The sequence below is a fragment of the Anguilla rostrata genome, chromosome 4 (genome assembly GCF_018555375.3).
Source record: "Anguilla rostrata isolate EN2019 chromosome 4, ASM1855537v3, whole genome shotgun sequence".
Classification (NCBI taxonomy): Eukaryota; Metazoa; Chordata; class Actinopteri; order Anguilliformes; family Anguillidae; genus Anguilla; species Anguilla rostrata.
This window is the reverse complement of record NC_057936.1, coordinates 17,903,119-17,926,205: the sequence shown is the minus strand read 5'-3', so window position 1 is coordinate 17,926,205 and position 23,087 is coordinate 17,903,119. Positions and strand designations below refer to the sequence as shown.

The 23,087-nt window shown below is 44.3% G+C and overlaps 1 protein-coding gene across 1 annotated transcript; it reads right to left on the bottom strand.

Annotated features, from left to right (window-relative positions):
* Nucleotides 1–3,687: 3,687 nt before the first annotated feature.
* On the bottom strand, nt 3,688–20,507 carry csrnp1b (cysteine-serine-rich nuclear protein 1b). Its single transcript, XM_064331072.1, has 5 exons — nt 20,235–20,507; nt 10,576–10,784; nt 8,095–8,354; nt 7,346–7,642; nt 3,688–7,036 (listed from the first exon to the last, which is right to left on the bottom strand). The coding sequence occupies exons 2-5, from the start codon at nt 10,757–10,759 to the stop codon at nt 6,092–6,094; spliced, it is 1,686 nt and encodes a 561-aa protein (XP_064187142.1). The 5' UTR covers nt 10,760–10,784; nt 20,235–20,507; the 3' UTR covers nt 3,688–6,091.
* Nucleotides 20,508–23,087: the final 2,580 nt, after the last annotated feature.

Below are 23,087 nucleotides of genomic sequence, written 5' to 3'. Positions count from 1 at the left end.
TATGTTGTCATGTACTGATTTACCATTGACCACCCATGGACCACTGCTCCTCCATTTTCTTCATGGTCTAAAGTGTACAGTAAGAATCCTCAATACGGCAGCGTATCATTAAGATTCACTCAAGGAGATTTTTATGTGACATTATTGTAACATTGCATTTCTTAGTAAATGTATATTATTAGCAATTTCTTTGAGTTACATATCATTTTATTTGATTAGACAGTGCTCATTTAGACAAGTAATCAGGGCAAGTAAACCTGATTAAAAAAGCAAGAAAATTCTTTTTTAAAATGTGTGCCACTTCTTTCTATATGCAGAAGAGGGAGACATTTCTCCATGGATGGCATTTCTCCACTTTGCTGCTCAAAATCAAAACAATTTTCAGTACTTCAAAGCCACATCCAGAAAGTAATTTGCTTAAGCTAATAATTTTTATGTGCATACAGACCCTCATCAGAAATGATGATGTATTAATAATTATAATGAGTGTGAAATGTGTCCTCTCCACCTCAATATTGTCTCAGTAAATCACAATCTGGTAAGAGAACTGATCACTACAGAGTAAATAAGGCAACATTGGTGTCCTTGTAAAGCCCACCCAGCGAGTCTTATGGGAATTTATCTCACTTTTATTGTCATGGTAACTATACTTACAGGCCATGGCTAAATTTTTCACTTTTTGTTAGAAAAAGACCACTGGAGTAGGTCTTCATAAATATTGTCTGGCTTACAAGTTCTCCACCAAAACCTATGATTTCTAATGTTGTTTTCTTGCTTCTATAAGGAATTCTTCACATTGTCTTGCCACAGAATAATCTCAATATCTCACAACTCAACTATTTCTTCAGTAATGTTAGCTAGTCTGTAAACTATGAGAAAGGAACTTGACCAGTGCTTGCTGTCAGGGCGTGCAATATTTTGAAGGAGTCGAATATCTGCTCAGTCTTTATCCAGGGGAATGACTCACTAATCGTCAATTAATACTACTGTATAGTTGCAGCCCTTACTGAAGCATAGCAGGCTACACTGCATGAAGTGTTCATCAGTGCCACCTTGTGGATACAAACCTGCACGTTTTTATTTGCTAAACATATTCCAGAGAAAATCACTTCACAAAGAGCACATATATTTCACTGCTGTAATGTTCACTTCATAATATACTTCTGTGTAGTCACTATGTACAGGAAAATCAGGAATAATGTATCAACTTACCTGTATAATGGGCAGCTTGTTGTCAATAAATGCATTCTTAGCTAAAAAAAAAAAAAAAAGAGAAAATGACTGTATCTTGCACTTTTCACTGCAATGGACATTGTTCCCTGCTTAGGGATGTCTCTGTTAGGGATAACATGATGTTGTTTGACACTGGCAGCAATCCTCGAGTAAGACTTTGTTATATAAGGGAGTTAATATTTGGCAGATATATATACAGAAAGGGCACATAATTACACTCTGTTATAATAGGATAAATCAGGTTTAATATCTGGCCTGGCCCAAAATGTGTACTCATTCCATTAAGCTTATACATCAGTTTATTTATTTATTATTATTTTTTGTTTCAATTAATATTTTTCCCTATGTACTCAGAATGTCCATATCTACTGTGGACCATATTATAAAACATAGTGCAAGCACTCCAGGATTCTTATCCAGGTGATTACTGTGCTACCTGCTTACTGCGACCACGGAGCCCCACAGCTAAGCTGCTTAGAGCGGTTATTATGTAGCTGCAGTAAGTGTTTGCATTTCTCAGGGGCTGATAGTTTGCAGCTCATGGGCCTGACCTAAGCCTCCAAGAAGGATGCAGACCATTTCTGCATGTCAGCACCATCAATAGACTCCAGAAAGCAGAAATGTGATAGGCGACTGTATTTCATGTAGATTATATGGCAAAGTATTTTAATGTAAAGGCATAAATTGTTGAGATTGTTAAGCTTCTGTCACACACAATTTGCCGGAGAAAGATTATTGAAGTCCCAGTGACCCTAGCCCACAGGGACAATAAATGTCTCAACTGCTTTATCAGTAATACGCTCTGTTCCACAATTTTCATCAGAAGCAAATTCTGCAGGGTGCAATACAGCACAGAAACAATAATAGGTATATGGATAATTGGAGGTAAGACCAGTTACAAATTTTACACGTGGGATAACAATTGATGAAATGCTCATGCTATTTACAAGTGTGGAAATAAGATCAATGACTGGGCAAGACACTAGAACAATGTAACAACTTTCTCCATGGGCCTGAATGGTCTCAGGTCGATTGCATTCATCACTTACAGGATTATGGGAATATTTTCAGCATCAGTAACTAATAGGTCCCTTGATCTTCCGGAAGCTGCTCAATTTCTGATGATTTCCTGGGAGAATATGCTGCCTACGGAGCTATTATTATCATCCTTATTCCTAATCAGTGACCTTGCTGGCACAGAATGCTCAGGGATTATACAGATTACGCCGGACTCTGTGCGGCACCTGCCTGTGACATTTTCACGTGGTGTTTATCTGCAGCCGGCGACGGACAGGAAGGAAGATTTCGTCTTTTGTACCATTCCTCAGCGGCTTTGCGCTCAGCGCTTAAGATGCCACACAAACATCTGCCAACCTAATTTATATGCAAAATACATATAAGACTCCAAGGAATTATCACACCACACCAGACTGGAAAGCTACTCCAAATGTGGATTTGGTTTTTGAGGCCCATATATATATATATATATATATATATATATATATATACACGTGTGTGTGTGTGGCACAGAGAGTGAGAGAAAGGAAGTAAATCCATTGGCTTCTTTCCCTTCTTTTGTAGTCTACCAGGCTTCTACAAGGGACACTTCCCATGTCTTGTCCTTGGTCACATTTTCTGTCAGACAACCAGGTGCTTTCAGGCTAGAAAAGCAGCCACACGCTGGATTTATGTCCAGCTAAAACTGTCATATTGTTCATATAAATGTAAATGGAATGGTTGGTATGATATGACATGCACAGTGTCATTCTTTATGGTTCTCAGCAGGGATGCTCGTCTAGGGGACAGCAGTGGAATACGTGGAGGACATGCTTGCTTTACATCTTTTTTTAAAATCCTGTGCATGAGTGTAGTTCAGATATGTGTTCTGGCATTGTGAATTACTCAAAAGAATCCTTCAGCAATTCTCTCTTGACATGAAGTGCGCTTATTTGTTGGAGGGCCATCATCTGATTGCAATACGCTTATCTTTTTCCACACCTGAACACCAGAATTACATTCGAAAGCAATTCTACGCCCATTATCAGGAGGACAGCATTCTCAGAAGTATGTCAGTTTAGTCAGTTATTTTGTTTGTTTCCACCTTATTTTTGAAGTGGCAAAGCAAAGGCACCAGTCCAAAGCTGAGGCACCAACCATATTTATCAAATGTTGCTGATGCCCTCATTTAGGAAAATTGCAACCAGGCTTAAACCTAAATTAATTTAGTTTTTGCCGTTTGTTTTTCTGTTTATAGAGAACATGCCATGATGAACCATGAGATGATTGTTTGGGTCAATAAACAATTGCCTTCACATATGCATTTATGTCCTTTCATAAAATGTAATACAAAAAAAGCTTGCACAGTATGTATGGAAATAAATAGATATTCAACTGCTTTGACTGCTTTGAAAGAACCATTCAGAACCATTAAAAAAATCCATCCAAATTCAGTCATTTATGAAAAGGCTGAACATTTATTTGTAGCGATAGAAACATTGTCAAATTGCTTTGATGAAATGAAAACGGCTTTTATAAACAGTCTGTTTACAATGCAAATGTAAAAGTAAAAAAGCAGCATGTAACTCGGCAGTACCATTTAAGCAGAAAATAACAAACAGAAAAACACATATGTACAACATAAAAGGCAGAAGTAATAAAAGTATTAAGCAAAGCCTCAGAGTTCAATACATAGAATAATTGTTACATTAATAAATATCCATATTTTTCATTTCTTCATAACCAGCAATACATTTATACAAGGGAAGAAAGTATTTACAAAAAGTGCCTTCTTGTTGGCACTGAAAATAAATGAAATAAATTATACGGAAACCATATGAAGGCAAAAGCAAGTATATTTCCAATGTTTCGTTTTGCACTTTTCAAAGTAAACTGTATACAGGGAAGCCTTGGAATGTTTCAACTAAAAATTGAAGTTTAGGGTCCGTATATATGCGCAATTCCTATAAGATACAAATTAGATTTAAAGATAGCTTTAGCATAGGTCAGATATGTACAGTAGTTTCATATGTAGTGCCCCATCTCAGCTTGTTGTCATTGTAGGCTTAATGCATTATTGCCATTTATAGCAGATATTCTTTTTGCAGTTCTATTAATCAAAGATTGGCACAAGAAAAGCTGTAAAAAAGTTGCATAAAATTTGTATTTTCACAAAACTGCAAAACCAAAAATGTACATACCTTGTTCATATGAACTCAGTTATGTTCACCGAAAGATACTAAATACAGCTTAATCATACTTTATATTTTTGGTGGAATTACTTAGACTAAAATAGGAATTCCAATATCTGCATCTCATTTGACTATAAAACTTGAAATGCTTTTTGCCAGACAGCAATAGCTTCATTTATATATATATATATATATATAATTCATATATTACAAAGGTTTCAAAATCTGCAAAATGATTTATATATTTTTACTAGTAAAATATTTTTTGTCAGTAATACAGATTAGAATTTTGATTTCATTTATACAATTTAGTTACAAAACATTAGAGAATTGCCTATAATATTTAACTATTAAATGTGACAGACCCAAAATTTTTGATTTAGTGAAAAGGAAGGCTACACAGTTCTCAGTCCAACAGCTAAATAAGGCCCTTTGTTTACACTGAACTAACAAACATGGTTCCTCTGCACAACAGGCACATTAAGTCACCTTTTAGCAGATGACAAATTATCAGCAAATTCAATAACTTAAATGACATAAATGAAAAATAATTTAATTGAAATGATTATTTTTAAATTGCAACAAAATAGGCTCTTAAATATCTTTCAATGGACATTTCAATTCCAAGTTGTTCCCCCACAGAAACCCAAACACTTGGGTATTTTTTCCGAAAATGGTAAACATGATCATTGTGTTTAGTCTTGGGAAAGAGGTGTTGCACTTTTGGGTCATAATATCCAACTGCAGTGCTGCTTGAATCTGTTTTGTCTGGTGATTGGCAAAATAAATATACATACAAATAAATTAAAACATTATGTAATACTTTTGAGGTATTACAGTTATATTAGGTATTTTTATCTTAATACGAGCTTCAGCTGTAATATATATGGTAGTTCATAATAAATAAAATGCTCAGTATAGTGTATTATGTAAACCCTTTGCACTGTTGACCCAACACCATAAATAGTACTGCCCAAGGACAACTTCAAAGGCAGAAAGGAAAAAACATTTCTGCCAGAACTTGGACCAGTTCTCAATATTCTCACAGGTAAAGTGCTGATCTGCAACTTATGGACAAGGGGGGCTTTGTGTACCATACCAAATCATTGTGGGAAAATACATTTCCAGTTTTAGGATGAAATGTAGGGGGGTAAACCCATCAGCTGAAACCAGACTGACGGATGCTGTGATTTGGGGCGGTGGGAGGGAAGTTCACACATGAAACAGACCCGGATCCCATCTCAGCGACAGTCACAATTCATTGCTTCAAAGAGCTTTAAAGAGTCCCTGAGGTGCACAATCAATGAGAATTCAAAATGCCCCCAAAACAAATCTCTACGTGTAAATAAAGTGGTGACTCTTTGTGGGGCACTGGAGGAGTACCGAGTGCGGTACAAAGCTTCTCAGGATAGGATATCAGCCAAAGGTCACTGATAGCTTAAAGGTTTGAATGACCTTTTCACGTTTCTGTACACAACATGTTAGCTGCCAGGTTATATAGCTCTGATGATGGACTCCTTTACTAACATTTGAAAGGCAAAGAGAAATATTTGAACAAGAAGAGGAGGGGAGATCACAGCTTCCTTAAATTAACACATACATTTGTAAAAAGTATACATGTACAGTCCTCAGCCAATATATTATAATGTCTATTTTGCTTTTTCCCCCCATTAAACCTTTACAGATTCCATTACTGATGACTTAATGGCTTCTTCCAAGAGCTGATTGTCTGTAAAAGTAGCAGGAGGTTCTGGGACAGATTCTGACAAGCCAATCAGGGATTCCAGGAAGCAGGTGCCTGAGTCACTTGTCTGGGGGAGGCTGGGATAGCTAGGCAACTGGAAATGAAAATAGTTGTCCAGGTTCTCGTAATCCCTCAGCGAGTGGTACAGCGGACTGGGGCTGTAATCGGGGAAGCCGTCCAGGAACTCCAAGTCAGATTCCGAGGACAGGCTGAGGTCCATGTAGCTGGACGAGTGATCGATGGAAGGGGAAGGGGTGTGGGGGACCGGGCCGCTCTGGAAGAGCGCACAGGCCTGGTTTGCGTTTTCGTCCAGGAACTCGGAGATCGACAGACTTCGGTTGTCCGTTTGCTCAACCGCCGAGCCGGGCCCAGCGGCGCTGTCGTTGTCATTGAAGAAGCCCGCCGTGCCGGCCGGGGGCCGCTGGCCGAGCCGGTCGCCCCCGCTTCCACCAGAGCAGTCCTCGTTGTCAGAGTCACTGAAGCTGAGGATGCGGGCCAGCCCGTCGTCGTCCACGTCCAGCTGGGGATGGCAGGGCCGGGGGCTGCCTCCGGACTCTGAGTCCTCGGTCTGGCACGAGGAGCTGGACGAGTCGGTCATGTCGCTGCTGCAGCTGTTCTCGCCCGCCACTGCCAGGTTTGAGCTGAAGTGGAAGGAGGGGCAGGCGGGGACGTCGGGGGCGCCCTCGGGCGGGGCCACCTCCTGCGCCCGCCCGCTGATGTCCGAGCTCTCCTCCAGCCGCTTCTCCAGCTCCAGCTTCATGATGGTGTGGATGTAGTGTGTCTGCACCCGGCTGGAGTTGAACTCGATGCGGCCCTCCGTGTTCCCGCACCCGTCTTTGGTGCAGCCACATGGGAAAGAGGAGTGGTCCATCTGCGGAGGACAGGGAAGCGGGACGTCAACATGAGTACAACAAGCTTAGAGCCAGACCTTATGCTGGCACACTACCCTGTCCAGCACATCAAATGAAACTATAATGGAATCTTGTGACAATATCATTGTGCAACTGATTCTCACTATTCATTCTTCATTCATTCCTCTTTTCTCACAATGTCACCTTACTGCATCAAGTGACCTCCGATTATAGTCACTATGGTTAACCAAAACGATATGTCACAACGGTAAGACTTTGGAGACTGGTGGAGGTCGTTATTTGGCTGTTCCTCGGCACCGGTCACGTACCTGGCACTTGATGCCGGCCAGGCTGCAGGCGCAGGTCTCGGGCTCGCAGAAGCCCTGGCAGCTGCAGCCGCAGTCCTCCCGCGAGAGGCGGAGGTCGTGGAGCTGCCGCTTCTCCTCCTTGTCCACCTTCTTGACGCCAGCGCTCTTGAGCAGGGTGTGCCGCATCTTGGACGGGTACGGGTGGAGGGTGAAGCCGTCCTCCAGGTCCACACCGCTGATGTCGATCTCGTCCTCCGGTATGTCGTCCGTGGTCAGCCGCTCGGCCTCCTCGGACTCCTGGGTGCCGTTCTTGGTCAGCTGCGGGGAGAGAACCGTACGACATTTAGGGCAGGGGAAGTGGCGACTGACATTCCAGAAGGATCCGAGAGTCTCTGTCACCTTGAGGAGTCCATTGTAAGCATGAATTTCCTCTCTCCTGCCAAGGTATCATGGGAGTAGTGATGGGGAAGGAAGCATGCAAGTGGAGGGGGGGGTGAGGGGTGGGAATTGTCAGCTGTCTTGCATAATTAACCAGGAAGCTTGTTTATTTCTTCCTGAAAGCCAGAGCAAGGCTGGAACCGGCTCTCGGGTTTCAACTCTGATGCATGTGACAGGGCCTCGTGCTTCTAGAGCTACGCCACCACTATTCTCTCCCAGCACTGGGAGATTTTAACGCTGACTGAAGCGACCACCGGCCACTTACAGTTCCGGCGGATTTAAGCGCCGACAGGGGATGAGCGCTTGACTGGCTCTAACCGCCTGCTGCTCACCTTCAGCTTCAGGGCCTCCAGCTTCTCTTCCTTCAGCCGCTGCTTCAGCTTCTCTCGGCGGAGCCTGCGCTGCTTGTCCGCGAACTCGGCCAGGGTGTACTGGCGGCGGGCGCTGTGCTGGCGCACCATGCCCAGCGTGCAACCGCCGCGGCTGGGCACGCTGGTGAAGCCCTGGCACCGCGGGAAGTAGAAAACCGTCACCTGGTCAAACTGCACGTTGCCCCTCCTCGCCCGCTTGGCTTTCTTCAGGATGGATGTGACTGCGGAGACACAGGGAGAAAGACATACATCACTATCTTTAACGCAAATAAGGATAAGAGGAGAGAGAGCGTTGCACTATGACTTTTCAATTGTGGAATGTTTGACTAGGCCACAGTCCAGAGCTAATGGGAGGTTTTCAGTGGAGCTGAGCCACTCCGCAATACTACAAAGATTCAGGGAATGTTGCTGCTGTTACAGTCCCAAGCACAGCCACTAGAGGGCAGGGCACACAGTTATATGTCAACAATACCTTCTTGTTTTATGGCTTTTTCTAACAACTAATTCAGCAGTTTCTTGGCAGCTATGTACAACCAAATCATTGAACAAGACAGATATACAACAGCAGTGGCTGTGTAAAGTTGAGCGTGGCGCTATATCTTGCAGCTATTTATAATCAGCAGCTGTACTTTGAGTGCAATTGTCTCTTCAAAATTTTACAATGAACAATAAAGTGAAAGAAACTAATTTCTGGTGTTAGGCTCTTCTTCTAAAACCAAGCTGTTTGTCTCTCAGACTGTCACAAAAACACACACACACACACACACTGCTGGCAGTAAATGAGACTTGGGAGGACGCCATGTCAGATGTCACCCTTGCACACAGGCACACATCCGTACAGTTCCATGCCACTAATTAGCAGCCCAAACGAGCCCTGCTTTCTTTCTTTTGAGGCGGTCAGAAAGAGCGAACATGTGAATTTACACAGTGTCCCATTGCACTTCATTGTTCACTAAAACAACCAAGGAGTGCTCTTTTGGCAGCTTTGAGAGACTCCAGACAGACCAGAATCACAAACCGAGGGGTAAATGTTTGAGAGGCCGGAGCCATCTGGTAGCGAGGGCAGCGCACAGCTCTCACGATTTGGCTAAAGCTTCCAGGTCAGCGCGGGTTCATTCATATCTCATCGTGAGCAAACACCACAGTTGGTCAGCCTGGACCATCGCTCAGTGTTCATAGGTGAAACTACCTCTTTTTAGGACAGCTGGGACAAGCTGTTTAGGCCAGTGCCTTTTATCACCGACACCAGGCGAAACCGCACAAGAAAACCATATGTGGCCTAAAAGAAGTTCAAACATTTGTAATAGATTGCCCTTCCTGCTCACAGGAAAGCTCTAAATAGCTTTGTAACTCTGAACCTGCGCAGATTTTAAGGAGCAGGCTCCCCCCTCCCCCCTTTCCCCCATGTGTCGCTGCCAGCTCACCGATGCTTATCTTAAGAGAACAAAATGTATGAAAAAATTATGCACAGCTGTTCTCTGTCTAGTTCTATGACTAGCGATTAAAACTGAACTGCAGCCCGCAGTGCATTCTCAAATGACTGCATGTGGTTCATGAGGGCCATTTACCTCCCTTGCTTTAAAAAAATAAATAAATGTGTCCTAAACATCTGCCTATATAAACAAAAGATCACCTTGACGACCGCCTGGCATCTGCCCCTGTATGATAACAGCGCACACCGTCCCCGAAATGGCCTGTTGCTGCTCCCCGATAGCACGTTAGCCGCTGTGAACCGACAGCACGATAGCAGTTTTCCTCCTGCCAGGGGTCCTCTTCAATCCCCCACAGTCCCCATCTTCTGCCGTTCCCTCGTCTGCCTCTCCTGATCGATCCCTCCCTCTCTCCGTGCTTCCCTGACTCCGGGCACCTGTGCTGGGTGCGTGCCCGGCTGTATGCCAGGCTGTCGGACAAGGCTCAGTGTGTTCCCCCGGCTGGAGCTCTGCCAGGCTGCTCCCGCTGGCTCCCCGCCCCGCCATCCTGGGAACGGCGCGACTGTTTGCCCTCGCCCCTTAACCCCGGCAGTCCCGCCGTGTCCTGCCTAACTCTCCACTCCCTCCGTTTCCTCTCTTCCCGGGCGAGCGCAGGCGTTTCCACCAAGAGAGCCGGTGGAAACAGCCAGAGCAATCGCAGCTTTTGTGTGCCGACGCCAGACTTCGACATCAATCAATCCCCAGTGCGTTTCATTCACACCATCAGCTATTCCTTTCCAGAAACCGTTCTATAGGCAATGTCTGTGCTTTTATTGTGAAAAATATCTTCCCACTGACGATTTGTTTGTTTCTTATCAGACACGGCTTGCAGCAATGCTACATGAAGATAAGACCAACTGACAGGAGGGGGTTGGGCTGCTCGAGGGAAATGACGCTAATGATTGGGACATTCCACAATGTTTGAAAAGCGGGCAGACGTAGGAGGGCGTGTGCGGAAGTTGAGCTTACTCACAGGGAAATTGCATTGCGGAAGAGCTGGGGCTGCTGGGCCTGGAATCCAGGGCTTCCGAGGAGCAGCTCTCTCCATCCGAGTCCCACTCGGAGTAGGCCGAGGAGGAGAGAGAGGAGGGCGAGGACGAGGAGCAGCAGGGGTCTTCGTCGACCTCCTCAAATTTTCTCTTGAGAATGCCACTCATGGCGATATTGTGATAGCTGGACAATCTGTTGAGGTCAAACGGTAGAGATAAGGCCATTAGCAGCACATAAATTATGATAATTTCAACTGGCATCACACTTCTGACAGTACTATGTAAAATGTTTTAATACATACAAGATTTAGATGTTTGGAATTAAACCAGTCGAGTCTTAATTTGCCAGTAAAATTACTTCATAGTCACTGTCAACAGCCAATGACCGCAAACCCAAACAAATGAACATGCTGTATACAGTTAATTGTGTGTGGGGAGAAATCATTGGCCAATCCCACGAGAGAAAACCTAAATTAAATGATTAAGGCCAATTTGGTATGAATTCATCTGGTGGAAACGGCCTGTGAAGAGGTTTTGGTTGCTTGGGTGTGTGAGTACAAGTCACCCAGATAGCAAATAGCAAAGGTGAAAAATGAGGATATAGGATACATTTCATAGGCAGTAAGTCTTATAAATGATGCTGTAATTATTGCAGCATTATGTGATTATATGCAGCATTATGTAACTATGCAGAATATCATAAAATAACTTTGCATGGCCAACAGATCTTTATTTACCACAAATAGGGCCTATACACAGGTTTGAAATATGTAACAATCCACCAGCAACATGATTTGCATTTAATTTAAGCATGTATCCAAGCAATGTATTCCCAGGGAACACAGTGTCAAAATTTAGCAGCTTACAGTTTACATCTCCAAGTCAGAAATTCCTGACATTTTAAACACAGATGAGATTCCATCAGGGATGCAGGTGTGCAAAACTAAAAAGGTCATAGTGTCAATAGCCTCAATTGCTATATGTTGTTTGTAGACTGACTGTAAAAAAAACAACTAAAAGACAGGTCTGTTGTTACAGTGTCTTTGGTCCTACTTGGTAAAACTGAGCAGTCTTCTGGTCAGAATCGGCCAGGAGCAGCTCTGCTAAGTAAATACGCCTTGTGCGTTTTGCAACCCTTGAGTATACTTTCTTCTGACCCCTATGTCAGGGGAAACGATGCTGTTTCAGAGTAAAAACAATCAATCCTTTGAAAGGACATACGCGCCCCCCCCCCCACCTCCTCGATTCCACGCCTCCTTCAGCTAAAGTCTCCTGACCGAAGCGGAGGCCCTTTCCCTCGCTAATAATCCGTTGCTCGACTGCTCAAAGCTTTTCTGAGCTGGCGTCCAGGAAGAGACGCTGATCTGCGGGCTTTTCCCAGCGGACTTCCGCTGCGGGCGGGCTGAACGCGGGGGCCCGACTCTGCCCTGCTCTGAGCCGGCGCCTGGGAAGCGAGCGCGGGGAGGCCGGCGCATGCGAGACGCCGCGTGTGAGGGCGTCCGAGCGCGGCTCGTCCGTTGCCTTTTCCGCCTGGTCTGCTCCGTCGGCTAATTCAGCCTGAGAGCTGGTCAGTATTTCAACACCGCAAGGACCATTCACAGTGACACAGCGAGCACAGAGACAGAGGCGCTGATTCACAGAAACAAATGCCTTCATGCATAAAGAACACACACACACACACACACACACACACACACACACTCAAACCTTTTAGCACCAATTACTGAAAATGTTTACATTTACAGCACTGTATTTTATATTACGATAGTATTACGGTATACGATAGTACCGGTAACCGCAATTGCTTTATGTTAAGTGTGATATGCTACGTTGTTCACCCGCTTGGAACATGCCTGTGAATCTCCTTAATTAGCCGACTAACCCTCCCTCCCCCTCATGTCCGCCCACTTTATTAGCAGCGACGTGAGGAAAGGCCTCCGCAGAGCCTCTAAAGGGAGCGTCAAACAAACATAGATCACCCCGCAGGCCATTGTCAGGCAGCAAAGGCTATCAGTTGCAAACCCAGCCCTCTTGCAGCGCGAGGAGAGGCACACGGTCCCGTCCCTGCGCAGCCCCCCGCCCCTGCCCCCACCCCCGCCGTGACCTCTGGGTGACACCTCAGCCGGTCGGGGTCAGATGTATTTGTGTCTCTGGTTACGACTGAGATGCAGCTGCGCCTTTTCTGAAACGCCCGACCGTGCTGCAAACAGTGGCTGTCTTTATGCACGGAGAATCCTTTATTACAGTCAAATTTCATTTTCTATCAAGATAGCAGAATTGCCATCATCGAAGTTCACTCAAATGGCTCATAGAGCTTTCAGTAGTACTCAAATGGCCAGTGAAAGCTGAAAAGCACCTCATTCCACAAACAACTGTGTGGAGTCTGGTTATGTAACTTTACTTATAGTTTCATGTCATCTTTACTAAGTTATCAAGTTCTTGTTGGAAAAAAAAAATGCCAACTAGTGAGCCATTTTGCCGTATTTTGTTCTAATTCTTGTGACAGAAATTAAATTTCTTGGTCTTGTTTTTGGTCAGTGGTACAAGCTAATGTTAATTTAATGTAGCTATTTATATGTAGTACATAGCTGCCATATTTACATAGCTTGAGAATATATTTTTTAAATGTTGCACAGGTAAACTAGAAAACTTCCAGCGCATAACTGTTCCGTAAACATTCATTCTGGGAATGTGACCCGGGGCTGGAGGTACTGTAAATGAGCACTGTGGCATGGCTCGTACGCGCAGGACTTCTGGGAACTGAGGAGCGGCGGAGGGAGGCTGTCATCGCTGCCCCTCTGACTCGAGCCTCAGGGGGATCCCAGCCCGTGCCGCAGGGAGCCCTATTCCCCGCAACCGCGGTCCCACGGGCCTCCTCGGGTCAGTGGCTCCGACGCGGGCTGGGTTTTTTTCCCCCCCACAACAAAAAAGTAACAGAATGTTTCCACACACCTATGTACAACAAAAGCGCATTGGCGCACTGACGCACAATGGCTAACGCGTCAAATATCTCGTAAGCAACAGCCGGCCCTTCCACTTGCGCAAGCAACCTAACCGCAAACCTTCGCAATTCCACATAAGCTTTAAAAAAAAAAAAAAGAAGGCGGCTAGTCTAGCCGAAAAAGAGGATTATTCCTATGTAAAATCATTATGTAACAAAACATGACCGTGTGCAGGCTGTTGAACTGGAAGAACCAGCCTCCTCAAAATGCAGACAGAAAATTTGAATTAGTCATCTTATTAGTCAGAGGGAAAGGGCTCCGTGGACAAATGAAGGAGGCGCACTTGGGCTCTCTCGCAGAATAAACACAAAGGACGAGTGTTCCAATCTGAGTTTACAGTACACACTGCGGACCGTTGGTACAGCACGGGGCACTTCGGGACGTCATCTGGCGAGGGGCGAACAAAGCGTGCCGCCACCCTTTGGCTGCCAGCGCCAGATGCCAAGTACCGGGCGCCTCCCGCCGGCACCACCAAAAGCATCTCCACAAGCTTAACGTTCTTTTGCGGGACGTGTGAGTCATAACACAAGGGGCTATGTACATGGGGACTTTCAGGCTGTAGTAGAAGCTAAGAACAAAACTGGTCTTTGCTGAGAGATGATTCATCTCGTCTTGATCATTTTGTACCAATAACTGTTATTTGTCCCTGACAAATATTTGCAACTGTACTAGCAGTTTTTGGAAAAAATAAGCTGAAAGCCTCCTGATTATTAGAAGATGTCAAAGCATTTACTGGAACACAGTCTGCTGCCCATATGCCAGCTTTATTCAGTCATCCACCAGTCTTCTCAACTTGACAATCTGCCAATTATTAATTTCAGAAAAAGATAGCTCTTGTGTTTGACGTGCATCATTTTTAAGAACACCTTTTTCCCCATTCAACTACAGTACTGAGATCCCCATGCCTGTGCTCTGGAACTGTGACCTCAAGTATGTTTACTGATGATGCTCCCATTTCTAGCATAATGAGGAAAAGCATATGGGATTGACCTATTATAGTATAATGCCTCTGATATGATTTAGGCAAAAAAATGAAATAAAATGAAACAATGCTTTGCGAAGCCCCCTGAGGTAGGAAGAGCAAGGAAAGCAAAATGTTTTAATTAAGAGCCGCAATGTGGGGGTGGGGGACAAAGGGACGACTAAGGTGACAGAAGTAGGTCATTGTCTTTTGACAGGGGACTACCTGACATATTGATTTGTTAATGCTGCTCAATGGGCAGAAACAGTGCCGAGCAGCTAATCTGGGTTGGCTGGGTGGGTGAGGGGTGCTCTTTGTGTAGTCCTCTCCTCTGCTTGTCAACTGAACAGGCTGCGGGAGAGCACGGAGACCAAGCTATTCAATGCCTCCTGGAGGGAATCCTTAAACAGGTGGAGAAAAGAGGGAGGAGAAGCGTGACTCCCGGCCCTCAGAGAAATAAGGGGGCCGTCGCGCGTGGCCCTTCGGCGGGGGGAACGCGACGGAACGGCTCGGAACGCGGCGTGCTCGCGCTTCCCCTTCACGCGATGAATTATGCATCGCCGGCATTCCATCAGCAGCCCAGCCGGGCGAATGGGGAAAGGCTCTGATGGAGCATTCTCAAATCAGCTGTGACAGAGTTTGGGAAATAGACCTTGATGCGGTGGAAACGCGGAGGCGGGCGGAACCCAGAGCCGCCGCGCCACCGCAGCCGGACATAACCGGCGCTCTGGTGCTAGCCAGCAGGGAGACGCCACTGGCGCGCACGGCAGACATACCAACATTCTGAGTACCCGTCGGTCTGATTCAAGTGGAATCAGATCATAGACGCTTTCAGATCATAGACGCTGCAAACACTCTTCATAACCATGTCTGAAATGCACATGGGGAAAAAATTATAAAGTTATATATATTTTTTTTTACTAAATAAATGTCCCAAAACAAATGAGCATGTGGGGTTATCAGTAAAAGATACCCAATATTAAAATCCCACATAGACTACTTCTCAAGTAGTAGGTGAACACCGGAGAAGACATGGTATTAAGTCTGGTTAGGGCTATTCCCTGTTCATCTTTCTCTCGATAGCTTAAATGTAAAGTAAACTGTAAAACTGCAAGTGGCTTAAACCCTTCTAGCAATGTGTGGTTCATGGAGCAACACTGTAATCCTAATCCCTTCAGGGCAAACAGGTGGGCTAGCACATGTGCCCGTGGCCATAAATCTCTCACCTTCGGCCTAAGGGCTGCAAGACACCCCACCTGGGACCTCCGGCTTGCAGAGAAGAAACCTCAAACCTCTAAAAACGCGACAGGCTGTCCAGACTGCTCTCGTCTCGCACTACCAGCCGGCAACAGAGCAGGGTGCAAGCGTGCTGCTCACGGCGACTCTGTCCACCCAGCTGTTCGTCTGACTGAACACGCTGATGAACCAGTGGGTGCAAGCTAGCCCCAGTCACTGGCGAGCGGTGGCGAGGCATGATGGGAAGGCAGATGTTGAAAGCTCTTGCACAGAGCACCTAAGCTCTGCAAACATTCCCCCCATCCCACTGCTCGAAGGACTTGCAAGGGCTTTCATTCAGAATACGATTTCCTGGGTCACATGCTCAGTGCCACTTAATCACTTCACTTAAATCACTAATGCAGCTGCACCAAGAAATTCACTGTCATTCTGTCAAAATGTGCCTGTCATTTAATAATGCACAGGGTCAGCCGAACTGCATTATTTAAGAAGGCAAGTGACCTGTTAGTGCAGCTGTTTCTCCATTTACTTTGACTATAAATATGTATTTTAGGTACTGGCATCGAGAGGAAAAAAAACGTTATTTTGGTAAATAGCAGGCACCCACTGTTACACTGGTGTATTACCATCATGTATGCATTCAATAACTCCAGGAATCGGTGTATTAGAGCAAAGCACTCCACCTGCTGGCAAATCAGTGGGAACTACGGCACTTTCAGAAGTTGTTTTCACAAAAAATGTAATCCTTCATAGTCCACTTTGCCAAAGAGACATTCTGTTCTTTGGCCTCAGCCCCTTTCACTCAATCGCTCCAAATGAAGGGGGGAAGGGGGTGGGGGGTTTAAACAAATAAATAATATTACGGCTCAGGCCTACAGTGTGACTCCCACTGTTCTGGGGATAACACTGCAAATATTTAACCCAGATGTGCTCCTCCTATACAATGCTTACTATTCCTACAAGACTAGGCATCCTCTCTAGGCTAAACTAAAATGCTCCACACAACATCAATCCTACAGGTATTACACGACAGCAGGCCAGAGAACAGATTAAGACAGTGAGTTACGTACTCTGTTTGCAAAGTTGCATTTGATTAACAGTTATTCCATCACACCACCTTTATTAAATACTATTGTGCTGGTCCTTGCGACAACACAGCAGTTTAATGTCATTGATGGAATTAACATAAATGATTTTTTGTGCTGTCGCAAATGTGCAAATTATTTACATTTGGCTGTATTCAAGGCAGAACATGGCAAAGGGCACCAAATCAAACAAATGCATCCTGAGGTTTGCCAATAGCACAAGATCCATGCTGACATTGAGTCTGAATCAGGGAGAAACCCTGTAAAATTATCCATCTTGCCTCAAAAGTAGCCTCAAAGAGAAAACAACTCTAAAAGCAGCATTGCAGCTTTAAACACAGTGAGAATCTGAGAACACTTAAAACAAGTTAACTGCGTGCTAATTCAGCTGTTCCAACAGTGACTGGAATAGGGCCCTCTCAGACATGATTTGTCCCTCTTTTTATGGCCTCTATTAAAAGTTTACCGTGAAAATTTTTGAATGGCGAGACCGCCAGTGTGATATAGGCAGAGGGACACTCTCTGGGGGGGAGGGGTTCTAGCTTGGTGGGGCAGTGTGTGTGTGTGTTCACACGTGTCTGTGTGGCGGGTAGGGGGTAGGCATCTCGGGTAAAATCTGTCTGGGGCACAAGAGGTCACCATCCCTGCTCCAGCAATGAGTGCCGGACAACCCCAATGCAGATGGCGGCCCCCTCTGCTACCACAACCCTGAAAGGGAACCTCCAAATCCCTCCCTCCCTCCCTCTCTCCCGCTAAGCACACACAAAAGCTGCAGCTTTTTTCTCGGAGGAAAAAAAAAAATATGAAGGGACACTCAGAGAGAAGACACTTGATTTACAGTGCTGTTGCTCCTGCTTTCACATAATAGGGGGCCTCCAGTGATGAGCGTGCAAGCAGTAAAGGAGAGCCGTTTCCTGCGGTTTGAGACGAGAGCTCCCGTGCGTATAAAAAAAAAAACTGCCTGTTTGAGAAACTCCACACAGTCTCACACCTCTTGTTTTTTGGGGAGGGGACCGCGTCAAAGTGGCGAGCGGTTGAGGCCAGGGGTGAAACAGGAAACAGGCGAGCCGGTCTGATCGTCTCCGGCAGTTTGTCCGTCTCCTCAACCCCCCCCCCCCCCCCCCCCCCCCCACCCCCACACACACCCACCTCCCACCCATGTACTGACCCTGTGTGCATTACAGCCTGGCTCTCCTCACAGCCAATCTCATGCACGTATATTAAATACTGCGCATTGTCAGATGCTGTAGGTCTATCATGTGACTGGTGGAGCACTTTTTCCCAACTTTTGGGAAAGAACATGCCATCTTGATAACGAGGAACTGCTTTTGAAAAAGGAAAATTGGCAAATCAGGTGAATCAAATGTCAGTAAATGTGCCTATCACGCCTATACCTTTGACTTAATTTCCCTAACTCTCCTGAATTCATTTTTGAACAGAAGTGTAATGACAGCATGAAAATGATCTGCCATTCCCCTGAAGGAGTGTTAGTACAGGTTCATACCTGTCCACAATGATAAGCGTCACAACTCTGGCTTCACATCTTTATTTGCCTGTTAACAACCATTTGTGATTAAGTTAACATAGCTTAACAAGTCCAATTATAAACTCAAATATACACTGTAGTGTAGCAAAAGTACACTAGATATAGTTAACTTCTATTGAAAACGTGACTATAGGCCAATGCTTGAAGTAAATAATCATGAGTTTTTTTAAGTCCACTGTTGCATTAAATGTCAAAAAGAATGTTTTACCTATTTAAACAGATGGTATATACCAACAGTAAAGTTTTAAAAGCCCAGTATACGTATAAAAAGAAAGAAACCTGAGACCGAGGGGTGCTTATATTTCGTTATTTGTCCTGTGGGAAAAAGAATAGCCTACTGGTCCGCGACAAATGATGTGTTGTAGCCTATATAATTCTAAAGGGATCGGAGTGATAGTCTCCTCAAAACCGGAGATAAAACTGGAGGACTCATTACAAATACAACACTAAACAATAAACACATGCGGGGCGAGACTTGTACTACAGAACACATCACGTCAATCTATCATACCTATTAATTCATTCACGAGGGTTAGGCAAATTGTACACCCGCCCCCTCATTACAGCCGAGACATCCCAGCATGTGAATATCGCACCAGAGATCCCCAAAGTTTCCATCATCCCGCTAAAACAATAAACCATTAACGTTTCATTTTCTGCAAATTGCCATGAATTAGGGGAGAAATCAATGCAAGCACATCGAAAACACCATAACCAAACGGTACCAGACACGATAAAGAATAAGTGATTATCCAGACCGAAGCCATATCATATTCATTTCTTTTTAAAAAGAGAATAAGACAAACAATCACCGCAGAAACCTGGTAAACTGATATTTAATGATTACAAACACTACCGAAATAAATAAGCAGGATGGTTTACAAGCCTTGCATAAATAGTCAGGATTTCAATCACGTCGTGTTCAACGTGACTTCGCAATGGACAATCTCTCTAGTGCTGACCTTCTCAACCCTGGTGATTAATGCTAATTACAATTGCAACGCCATTCCGCTAAACGCTGGCCTCAATCAGCTGTTCTGTAGTTCCTTCAGGAGTCGCTCGTGTAACAACCAGAGACAGAAGAACAGAGGAACAAGAAATCAATTTACTGTGCACACATCGTCTATGTAGTAGGCTATCGCATAAATCAACACGGTGTCCGCCACAATGTTACCTCATTTCGCATATTCAAGCCATAGCCCACTGTGCTGGGGAAAATAAATAAATAAATAAAAATCCGACGGATCCCAGTACAATTAAAAAATATCAAAATTAGAAATTATGTTATTCACCACCTGCGTTTACCAATAAAGCAAAATATTTTATGTACCTAGCCTATGCATTTTCACCATGTACGACTATCACTAATTAAAAATGACTATCATTTACAACATCACGAACAGCTTAATTATACATACATTATAGCCTAACCATTTATCACTAGTATAAAATGATACAATAGCCTAAATAGTAATCCCAACAGATAAACACGCGTTATTTAAAAATGTAAGCAGACTATTAACCAAAGTAAACATTATTATAGACATTAAGAGACAAAATTCAATAGACGTGCGATCGTTTCCTAAAGTTAAACCAACTAGCGCGTTTAATGTTTCAACAGACTGGAAAATTCAAACTTACTTATGAAAAATATATGTATGTATTTCATGTATTGCCGAAACTACCTCTTCTGTTCGAGTGACATACGGCAAAGAACATTCAAACTATTTGGCTAGAGTCCAGTCCGGCGGTCTTGAAACATAAATTACAAGACTGGTGTTAAATAACCAACATAATGCAGTAGCCTACTTACCAGGGGTTCAAGTATCCGTTCACCATTAGTAAAACGACAAGAAATCCGTCAGTGAAATATAGTGATAGTATACTGAAATCCAAAGAATTGCGCTTGTGCTTGCATAGACTGCTGGCTTTTTTGTCTCGCTATTGTATGAGTACCGTACCAGCTGAAGCCTCCCCTTGTCTGATCCAGCCTGCTCAGCAGCGCAGCCTTTTTCGTCAGTGGAAAACTCCCTCCTGCCGTCTGACGCAAGCGGTGACACGGGGAGAGGGGAGAGAGACTGCCCACACGGCTTCCTGCCTTCCGAGCACTCTTGCCCTGGCGCACTCGTATCCTGACAGCCAATCGCCTTCATTATCTAGCCAACCCCTGCCCTGGGGACATGTGTACACAGCCTGAACGGGAGCGAGACGCAACAGCGGAAAAAACGCTCAAAAACGTATGGCTAAAACGTATAAAACCAGACGGTGACGTATTGCTCACAGTGGTTAAACTTCTGTCACACCATTACACGGTTCTGAACTATAAAAAGTACAAATTAATCTAGTGGCCAACGCATGTTTAACGAAAAAGTGAAACGTTTGGTGATAAATCCGTCATCTATCGAGAAAGCAGAAGAAACAAAAAGACACTGCATTGTTAATAATTTTTTGTTTGTTTTCTTCCGGACTTGTTTTACGTTTGTCAATTTTAGCTCTGACAGAGTTGCGTCAGAAGTGTTGTTTCTGTTTTACAATCAGTTTTATAAAAATCTCCAACACAGCTCAGTTTTCACTGATGAGTCATGTGACTTACTGGAAAGAACTGTGACATCGTCATTTTCATAATACTGCGTCATCAGTAATATTATGTTACAGTAAACCGAAATTATGAAGAATAATTGTAAGCAGGAAGAATTTCTAAATTAAGAACGAGGAAAATCAACATTTGAGAAAATGTGTAATTGTTGGTTTTAATCAGACGGTAATTTACAGCCATTGTCCTCCAGTCTTATTTTACACCAAGAGCCTGAGCTGCCCTTCCTGTAAACGGCAAAGCAGCCATGGTGTTCAGCCAGGCTGTCGCCCGCACACCCGGCTCTCCACCCACCACAGGTTGGACATCCTTCCTCCCTTGCCTGTTCTCGTCCACTGCTGACAGACTAATGGTGCGAGGGGTCAGAGAGCAGAGCTCTGATGGAGTCTGTAGTCTGAGAGACAGGAGTCAGCTGCCTCTCTTTACTGCAAAGCCCTGAGGGATGCCTAACCTCCACTATACTGGTCACTTTCAGGAGCTGATGTGGCCTAACAACAGCACTCGGACTTTTGACGCCTCCCCAGTCCCAACCCCCAGCCTTCCCCGATCAGAGAAACATGTCCCTCATGCCGAAAACTGATTCAGCATCATGTGTTTGTCATTACCAAATGGACCCCATTACTTCACTGTCAGCTCATTGCAGAGCAGCAGTCACACCAGTGATCAAGTCTCAGGACAGCACACATTACCTTGGAAGTTATGGGGTTTGGGGGCTTTGGGAAGACCTACCACACACGCTGAGCTTTGATGCTGAGGGTACGACAGCATGAAAAGAAGACAAAAAGTACTTGGTCGCACACAATGTGGGCTTCAATGTGCAAGTTTACCCTGGCCTTAAGTCAAATATCACCCCCTTAATGCATTCCCAGTACTGCTTATGGTATTCTGATCTTAATTAGAAGGAACCACCTGCACAGCACTGAACTCCAGTTTTCATTTACAGAGTGGCAGAAACTCTAAGATCCAGGCACTTGCTTTCATTTCTTAACTTGGTAAAAAAAAAAAAAAGTAAGCAGCACATTCTGCCAAAGTCAACACAGGTGTTGCATTCAGCTGAGCTTCAGGGCACGGCTTCAAGATGCTATGTGCATACAGTATGCTAATGGACCTTTTTCACACTATTTTGGTTGTCCTCAGGGTGCCATACAGGAAGTTGCCCCAAAAGCCTTAGAAGCATGTTCAGCTGGATGGTGTAGACCCCACTGGCTTAATCTCAGTGCATAATGGTGTTTTTCATTCAGATCAAACTATATGTTTACAACATTCTTCATGAAGCATGGAGCGAAATCTGTCTGCTTCTACAGTGTGTGCTTTGCAAGTTTAGTTACTCAGTTACTTAACATGCAGCATAATAATGATAACATACAAAAGAGCTGAGTAGTCTGTGCACTGGCCTTGAGCGTGGTGTGAAAATATATTTACTGGTGAGTGGAATGGCATAATGGCCTACGAGAGCCATAATGTCTGAGACTGCAGACTGTCTTTGTGTGAGAGGGTCTCTTGTCGCCTGAGTGCATTTAAACACAATAAATACCCATGTCTGCAGGGTGCGTGGAACTTTGCATCACATGACCTCAGTAATTACAAAGGCATTTACTTCCATTTACAAAAGGAGTGCTATATGTATGCATGCATTTTAAGGATGAACAATCTTTTAAAATGCTCAGGTTTTAAACTGGAACTATTACGTGATATGTTATATATTTCAAAAATGTGAGAAGTGCATAGTTTTATATTATTACTTTGACATACAGTCTTGTATACATGCATATATATAGACATACAGATAATATATTTTGAATACTTTGTTTTCCCGAATGGCTGTAGCCTTTCTGCTGCCCCTGGTGAGATTGCACGCAGGGGGTGGCAATGGGGGGTTCTGTGATGCAGACAGCAATTGCAGACCTGTTTGGTACCCCCTGAGCAGATGCTGACTATGCAGATGGGTGGTCGCCTATGCCTAGAACCATTCCTGCATTAAACAAGGCTATGGTTTACATTTTGAATGTTTGTACTCAATGTTATATGGTTTTTGTGCTGTTATGTGTGTTTAATCATAGAACAATTTTCTCA

What these genes read in the sequence shown, in the direction of transcription:
- csrnp1b (XM_064331072.1), bottom strand. Translation starts at nt 10,759, where the DNA reads ATGAGTGGCATTCTCAAGAGAAAATTTGAGGAGGTCGACGAAGACCCC. An exon ending in TGGAGGCCCTGAAGCTGAAG is followed by an intron (nt 7,643 to 8,094) that starts GTGAGCAGCAGG and finishes CTCTCCCCGCAG; the next exon opens with CTGACCAAGAACGGCACCCA. An exon ending in TGGCCGGCATCAAGTGCCAG is followed by an intron (nt 7,037 to 7,345) that starts GTACGTGACCGG and finishes TGTCCTCCGCAG; the next exon opens with ATGGACCACTCCTCTTTCCC.